Source organism: Megalops cyprinoides, chromosome 19 (assembly GCF_013368585.1).
Source record: "Megalops cyprinoides isolate fMegCyp1 chromosome 19, fMegCyp1.pri, whole genome shotgun sequence".
Taxonomy (NCBI): Eukaryota; Metazoa; Chordata; class Actinopteri; order Elopiformes; family Megalopidae; genus Megalops; species Megalops cyprinoides.
In genome coordinates this window covers 5,606,440-5,614,713 of record NC_050601.1, presented here as the reverse complement: position 1 = coordinate 5,614,713, position 8,274 = coordinate 5,606,440, and the positions used below count along the sequence as shown (strand labels likewise).

At 45.2% G+C, this 8,274-nt stretch overlaps 1 protein-coding gene across 1 annotated transcript in view; it reads left to right on the top strand.

Moving 5' to 3' along the window:
• Positions 1-1,619: 1,619 nt before the first annotated feature.
• Positions 1,620-8,274, top strand: part of LOC118794164 (voltage-dependent P/Q-type calcium channel subunit alpha-1A-like) — a 109,104-nt gene continuing 102,449 nt past the window's right edge. The window contains 1 exon segment of the mRNA XM_036552344.1: positions 1,620-1,882. Coding sequence (XP_036408237.1) covers positions 1,620-1,882 — 263 coding nt within the window.

The following is an 8,274-nucleotide window of genomic DNA, read 5'->3' as shown; positions in this document are numbered from 1 at the left end:
CGCGCTGACACGGCATGTAGAACCGGTTGGGTACCACATTTATAGCGCTTAAGAACATTATTTACTGTATAAACCGGACAAAATAAAGGAGAAAAACTGAGCTCGGTTTGATGGTGTTGGCTCCTGGCGGAAGGAGAGCGCCGTGAGCCCCTTGCAGAAGATGGAAAGGGGAAAGGGGGAGAGCGCGAATAAGCGAATCAGTGGGGGTTGTGTGCGTCATGTGCTGCAAGGGCTGGCCAGAGATTTGGGGACGGCGCTCCAGCAGCGTTAAATTGGTCAGATGCTCATTATAGCTCAACCTGCCAGCTGATCGGAGGCTCTCGCGCTCTCACTCTCTCCCCTGTTTTGTTTCACGGGCTGATTTCCAAAGCAAAGCCCCCCCCCGCCCCCTCCGCACACAAACACCTCACCTCACCCCCGGGGCGCCGGACTGTACTCTGCAAGGCCGAACGAAGGAAAGCGGGTATCCGGCTGGACAAGTACAGCGGGCTTCGCGAGCGTGGGACTCTGCGGGGCGGGGATGGTTTGCGGTACCTCCGCTGCGCCCTGCCTGGTGGCGGAGAACATGAGAGTCTGTGAGAGACTCAAGTAGTTGCTGCCGTCCCCTCAGGATTGATGATGCTTTTCTCCGTGTCCGTATGTCCCCTCTTCGGATTTTATGGCACCTGGATTGTTCTACTAGCGTTGGAGAGCAGATGATGATGATGATTGCAGCAAGGAGGTCGCCTTATTTTTGAGAAGAAATCAGATTTAACCATCCGTGCACATTGACAAACATACGCCCACATTTTTAAAAGCGAGGATTCTGGACGAAAAAAAAGCAACCGTAATCAGCGAACATCAACAAATGTCACAGAGATTCTTCTGTCGGAAAGCCCGGTTGTCTGTGTTCGGGTGTAAAACCAATGTGTGGCGGCGGACGGCAGAATATAGCAGGACTGTATCAAATATTGCGGATGTTACAAAATAAATAAATAAATATTTTTCCTTTTTTGTAAGAAAAAAAAATAAGGATGCCACAGCAACTTACAGCCAAGATGCCTCGGTGAACGAACATAGTCGATTTTTTTTCATTACTTTTATTTTGATTATTTGATTTAGTTGAATACTATCCTGGCATCATCGTTGCAAATTATATAGTTATGATAAAAAAAATAATTTGAATCATCGCAAAGCGCAAGCGGAGCCGTACCTGGTTCATTTCTAAAAGGAAACATTCCGGAGAACATGAAGGTGGAACCCGTTTGGAAAAGAGAATAGGCTACCTATATGAACTCGTTTTGGATTACATTCATTTTGATGTTTAGTTTCTTTTTTAGCATAAAAGACAAACCGAAGAAGGACCGTTCTACACTAATAGGCGGACGACCAGCCAGCTAGTCGACCACACGTTCCAGTTTTGACACCCATACATATCCATTTATCTAAATACACACAGAGGTCCTATCTATGGGCGTCAATCGTTATTTCGGTTTTATTTGCCATGGCGGTGTAGAAGAAGAAACCAGTTGTATGTTTATTAAGTCCTAAGGCAGATGGGGTGTAATGTGGTGTGGTTGCACTGAGTATTCGCCGCCTTCTCTGCTGCTTCGTAACGACTGGCGTTTGGTGTCTGTAGAATGGCGCGGTTTGGAGATGAGGTACCGTCCAGGTATGGCGGAGGACCTGGCCAAGGGGGCCCCGGCCGCGGCGGGAGCAGGCAGGGTGGCCCGCCGGGAGCCCAAAGGATGTATAAGCAGTCGATGGCCCAGCGAGCCAGAACCATGGCCCTGTACAACCCAATACCAGTGCGGCAGAACTGCTTCACAGTCAACCGGTCCCTGTTCATCTTCAGCGAGGATAACTTCGTGAGAAAATACGCCAAAAAGATCACCGAATGGCCATATCCTTTTTTTTTTCTAAAACCAAACGCAAGGCATGCGGTTCCGGAGTCAAGGTACAGTACTGCTGCTGTGTGCTAAGTGTAGATGCAGATAGCCTGCTATTAATAACGGGAGCCGGGGGAAGGGGGGGAGGGTACACCTGAGTGTGCTTGTGGGATGTTAATGCTGTTCAGCGGCCGTTATTGATTGCATTATTAACTGATTAATTTAGTGTTCACATGTGTTGTTAATGTATCACACCCGATTCAGCTGGATCCACGTTTTGTGTTCTCATTTATTTTATATTACTAATGATGACGACGACGACGATGATGATATTAACACGGGAGAACACTGTCGCAGGTTCTGTGTGTGGCTGTGGTTTGAGAGGTGAGAGAGCGAGAAAAAAACCGCTTGAAACATTTTTTCCATACTATTGAATTCGTTTTTTTTCGAATAATAGGTATAACATTTTCTCTGAGAGGCTATAAGAGCATGTATCAATATAATTTTGCGTTTAATTGACTATTTTTTTTAAATAAAGCGTGACTATTTCTCTTCTTTCTTTTTTTTTCATTATCCCCAAATCATCAGAGGGATTGATTGAGAAGTTGGTGCTGCTAACTCGCAAAGGGCCTTCGTCGCCCGTATGTCATCTTGGCCGTGTGTGCGTGAGTGACATGCATGTTACATGTGCCCGCGGAGGAAGCGCGTTGCACCGCGCGTTGCACCGCGCGTATCCCCGCCGCTGTGACTGGGAGGCGGTGTGTCGGCGCTGCGCCGCTGACTGCTGATGTCAGCATGTGCAGCCACAGCGCCGTACATGAGACGGAAAGGGGGGGGGGGGGGGGGGGGGGGTTGTGCAGGTGCCATTTCTCAAGGTTCTGTGAGGAATAAGACCAGCTGGTGTTGGCCCGCATCAGTTACGCTTTTCTTAGGACTGTATGCAAGTGATAGGGTCGACAAAGGACGATAAGGTTTGATATCTGTGTCTGCACCGCGTGGTGTATGATTTTGTATCTGTGTGCTCTCGGGTGCATGGGCTAGTACGTGTGTGTGGTTTTCACTGACATATGAGAGGACTGTGTGTAGAGGAGCCAAAAGCAAAATAATAAACAAAACAAACAAATCTAAAACCCCCACAACTATGTTGTGTAATTGGGCTAGGACTGGTGTCAAGCTGTGAACATGTAGAGGGATCATTATATTAGTTAGTATTTGATTAAAGAAAGTTAGTTGTGAATGTATTCAAATGCATTTCGATGTTTTGTGTCACACTAAAGGACAGCACCTGTGGCACAGCTTAAATTTGTACTGTTTGTACTGTTACTAATGGAGGTGCGTACATTCATCTTGTTGTGTGTGTTTTGACTGTGTGTGTTTATATGTGCATGCAGATGTGTGTGTCGAACAGGCAAAGCTTAGAATAATTGACAGAGTGTGTATCCACCTCTTATTTTTGAATTGGGAATGAGGTTTTCTCTTTATGAGCTGTGTGCAAGTAAGTGGTGGGTGAGAGCCTGAACTGGCATGCCGAGGAGCAGGGTGGGGTCATGGCCCCTTTGGTCAGGCTACAGCACAGGCTTGGACACACGCGATGTGATGCACAAGTCTCTGCATTTGATGGTGAAGCCTCTGGTGTTTTCCCATTGGGATGTGTGCTGTAGGTGTCCTGACCTGAGAGCGCTTGTGCCATTTGGATAATTAAAATGACGGCGTCTCATCTGCGTCATGCACAGTGGTCCCCCGCTGATGGGACAATCTGTATCTGGCCCCGATGGTTCCTGTAGACTTGCCGTTAACGTACGTCACAAGCTCGCTTCCTCCACGTTGTGCCGACCTACATAAGGGCGCCATCGTCCTTTTTCCACCACACCCCTGAGATTCTGAGGGAGTGCACAGCCCCCTCTCAGGGTTGTCCCAGGGCTTGGTCCTCTTCTCTCCCCCATCCAGATAGACCTGTAGTCACCGCTCTCTCCCCCTCTCTGGTTGTGGGAAGCAGGATGGGCCTGTACGTGGTTGGGTAGTTTGCTAACCCCCTTTCCTCCCCTCAAACGCCACCTTTTTTCCCTTTTGGCAACTGTGTCTCCTTGTGATATACTGTTTCCATCAGTCAGGCAGCTATGTCCTCTCTGTATTTCCCTCTCCTCATCTTTTTACCCTCCCTCCATCTTTCTCATTCTCTTACTCTCTCTCTGTCCTTCCCCCTTACTCTCTCTCTCTCTCTCTCTCTCTCTCTCTCTCTCTGTCCTTCCCCTTTACTCTCTCTCTCACACACTCCCCCTCATGCTGTTTTTCTCTCTGCTCCTCTCTCTCTCTGGGACTCTGTTCAGTGGTTGATGGTAGAGGTAAAAGATTGGCCTTTATTCTTCCTCAGTGTCTTTTTTTTTTTTTTTTTTTTTTTTTGAGATGACATTTGTTCACACATCATATCCCACATGGAACTTTCACATTGTGACATAATCAAGCAATGTGAATTGAGCAACAAAGGTTACCTCCATCATAAATGTTATTTTACCGGAGCTCATGCTGTGGAGGCTATTCAGATTCTCTTTGCATGACCAAAGCACAGGACACTTTCTGTACGTGCATATAATCTTTTCCGTGTGCTCAGTGCAGTGTCGTCATTGGCGTTTTCCTGCTAATACAGCAGCGCTTGGAGATGCGGGGAAGATCAGATGGTGGAAGCTCTGCCCAAGGCTACATTTCTCCTGGTGCTGCTGTTATGCGTGACCTGTTTCTCCTGTCATTATCTAATGGCAGCCACAATAATCTCAAAAGCTCAATTACGCCGAGCAGACCGGAGCCAAGTCTGAACGAGAGCGCGGCTTTACATCGCTTCTCCTTCTTCTCGTCTGGTTTTCGGAGGCACGGCGACGCCCCTTTGTCCTCTCTGGGCAGACAGGGGCCCTGCATCACTGAACCAGCTGTCCGTTAGACAGGGCCTGGGCCAAGGCCACAGCTGAAACCGCACAAGGGTCCACGGTACGGTGGCCTCAGAGGGACCAACATCACAAGTGGCACGCAGACCACTGGGAGCAAGGGGCTTAATGATTGTAGCTGGCAAATGATTTGTGCCATTAGTCGGTTACTGGAGACAGTCTGTCGGCGATGTCAAAAACAGAGAGGAGAAATTTTTATGGTGTGCACATCAGACCATCGCTTTAATTCCAGATCTCTATATGCGCACTCCTTGAATCTTCCCCCTTACTGCCAGCAACCATTGAACTTTGAAACCTCCTTGTGCCCAAAAGCTGAAGATAAGACATGTTGGGCTTGGTTTACACTTGTGTAGGAGACCCAGGGTAAATCAGTTTTTGCTGCATGAGGTGATGTTTGTGAGCCAGTAGGGGGCGCTCTATTCCCCTGGGCTCAGTAAATCTGACACCTTGGGTTCTGTCCTTCAGATGACATGTTAAACCAATGTCTTGGCTTGCTGTGGTCATTAAAGACCGCTTGTAAATTATGAAAAACTGGGTCATTAACCCTGGTGTTCTGCTCAAATTCCTAAACCGGCTCTTTGCATCTGGCCAGCTAATTGCTCCTCCAACAATAACTGACTGCACAGCAGTCCTTACCCACCTTTGTTCTGCAGTTAGCGAATGCAAAACAGACTTGAGTTGTTAATATGATGTTCCTGGTTGAGTAAAGCCTAAATGGTGAAATTGGATCTCTGAAAGGTGCAGTGGTTGTGATTTTTGCTTACACTGTAAGCCACATACACGCTCATTTTTATTATGAGCACATGTGAGTATCACATTAAAGTCTCCATAACATAAAAAACGCTGGATCAGTGTTTTGGGGTTTTTTAGAATAGTTTGTGTTTTGTCTTTGAGCCAAGTGGTTAGTCGGGTTTAGAAACATTGCTGTGACCCATCTCTCTGTCTTAAAGTCATCAGCAATGACAGAAATACCATCGGACAAAACTGCTGTCTCCTTCAGGCCTATGTTGTAACCAAGATGGTAGACTCCATACTTTATACCAGGTTTTCTATCCTTGCATCATTCATTGGTAAGTTCCATCACTGACCCCCACAAGGAACGAAGTATGCATGGTTTCTCTTTTGATAAACTGTCATTTACTGACGGGAATCTCGGCTGGATAAATTTGAAGCAACACCTTTGCTGTGTCGTAATTCCCCAACAGCGCACTTGTTTTCTTTTTCTTTTCCATGTTTTCCATATCAAACTGTGCCCTTTCACAGTGAGATTAAGTGAGACAAATAGGTTTATTTTTTTCTAGTTACATTATTAGCGTTAGTATGAATTGTTGAAATATTTTCAGTGTTAAATTGGCCTTATATTACACACTGTAATTTGGCCTATACCAGAAGTTTTTGTAAGGGTCACATGGTTGGAATATGTGTAACTCCTGACTTTTAGGCTGAGCAAGCTAAGATGTTAACATGGACTAAGAGTTCTTCTTACAAAAAAAAAATAATAATTAGACCTTCGGGAAAAATTTAGGGTTAGACATCACAAGCCGTGATAAATCAGCACTGTAACGTTTGTTGGTGTGTGTCTCATTACACCCTGTTTGATTGGAGAAAATATTGAGTGTCTAGGCTTTACAGACACGCAATACACACAAACGTCGTCGTCAGGAAAAGTGAGAAATGAATGAAAGAAAAATGAAAATGCAATATTACCCAAAAACCTGCAATAAAGAAAAAAAACACAAACTGGAAGCAGCATGATGCAAGAGAGGTAGGCAAGCAGTTTCTGACGAAGGAGTCTAACACACTGAATCGCATTAGGCGTGTAATGTGACAGACGCAAGGCAGTGTGTTTTGGTTTCTCTGAGCATTAAATGGGGGCAGTTCTCAATTGTGCAAGTTACAAGATCCCTGTAGCTGTCTTTACAGCTTTTTTAAAATTTTCCCACAGCTGCAGCTCTCCATGTATAGTACTGTATGGTGAGTCCATTCCTGTGGGCACAGTCGTGATTGGTCATGTTTCACACTGTTCACACCTGGGGCGGACAGTCATTCTGAGCTTTATGATACTCGACCTTTACTTTTCCTTTCATTCTCGATATATTGTCTTTAACTTCTGACGATGTGTAAAGATCTAAAAATAAACCGTAAATGTGACACTTGCTTAAATTTGCTGCTCAAACATAAGGACAAAGTGCCGTGGCAGTAAGATAAATTACCCCCATAATGCTTAGAATTTCAGCCTTTGTAGCGGTAAAGGAACTGCAGTCAGCCCTGCCCTATCTATTAATTGAACACAATTCCCTCTTTTAGCTTTCTAAGGAAAGTTGCATGAAAGGTTTATGAATTGCTGCGCTGGCCGGGGGAGGGGGGGAGTTCTCCTACAGAATGTGTTTGCTTTTGGGGACTTTGCGAAATCCTCGTTAGCATTCTGTCTCATTTACTCCCACGTTCAGGTTAAAAGAAAACATCTGCTGTGCCTTTAAATATGGAAGCGTAATCATACGAACTGTCACCAGCGTAAAATTTAAAGAAATGGCTCCCCTTCCACCTCGTTTTTCTAGTGGACTATCAGTGTGCACAGTGCTCATTTAGTGTGTTGCTTTATTTGAAAATGATTGCCATGTAGCCATTTTACCTGCTTTTAGCGTACCTTTGGTTCTGGCAGGCAAGTTTTTTTTTTCCTTTAGCATTTCTTGTCCATATTCTTATTTCCCACCATAAATGAATTAATAGATATAAGTTCATGCTGAACACTAAGTTATACGCTGTTTGCCACGTGTGACAGGTTGAAGCTTTTTTTTCCCCTAATGAGCACAAAATTTGCACAAGTCGACAAGTCAAAAATAGCTGATGGCACCATCATTTTGCTGCATCTAAACTGGGAAAAATGTTGGTAATGCAGCCTGTCTTAAACTGTGGTGAAATTTCATTGCGCAGTAGAGTCTACCCGTGATTCATCACAGTTTCTCAAGTCATGAGCTGCACCTTATGCATCGAACTTATGGAAAGCTAGAATGTGAACAGTGTCAATGTGTTCTCAAATGTCAGTGATATTTATGTAATACCAAATCAGAATAAAGGAAATACGTGGAATAAGAATGAGCTTTTTTGTGATGTAAGAGAATAGTTGAATATGAAATGGAATTAGCTGAAGTGACAAATTTTAGTATCGTTGGGGATTTAGCTGTCATATATGTCCTTACCAAGATTCTGGATTTCAAGGCCTTACCTGTTAGGCAGTTTAGCTCGTGGCAGAAGCCACCCTGAGGAATCAGAGCGGGTTATGTTTTAGAATGAATTCCGTGTACATTTTCTCTTTGGTCTAGGACAGAGATTAGAATCAGACAGGGGTTTAGCTCTCACAGCCCTCGGCCGCCGGTATCATTAGATCCCTGCATTCCTGAACATGGCTGCCACACCAGTAATAAGCACGGTCCAGTGAGCGTAGTTTCCATCACACAGCTGGTGAGACA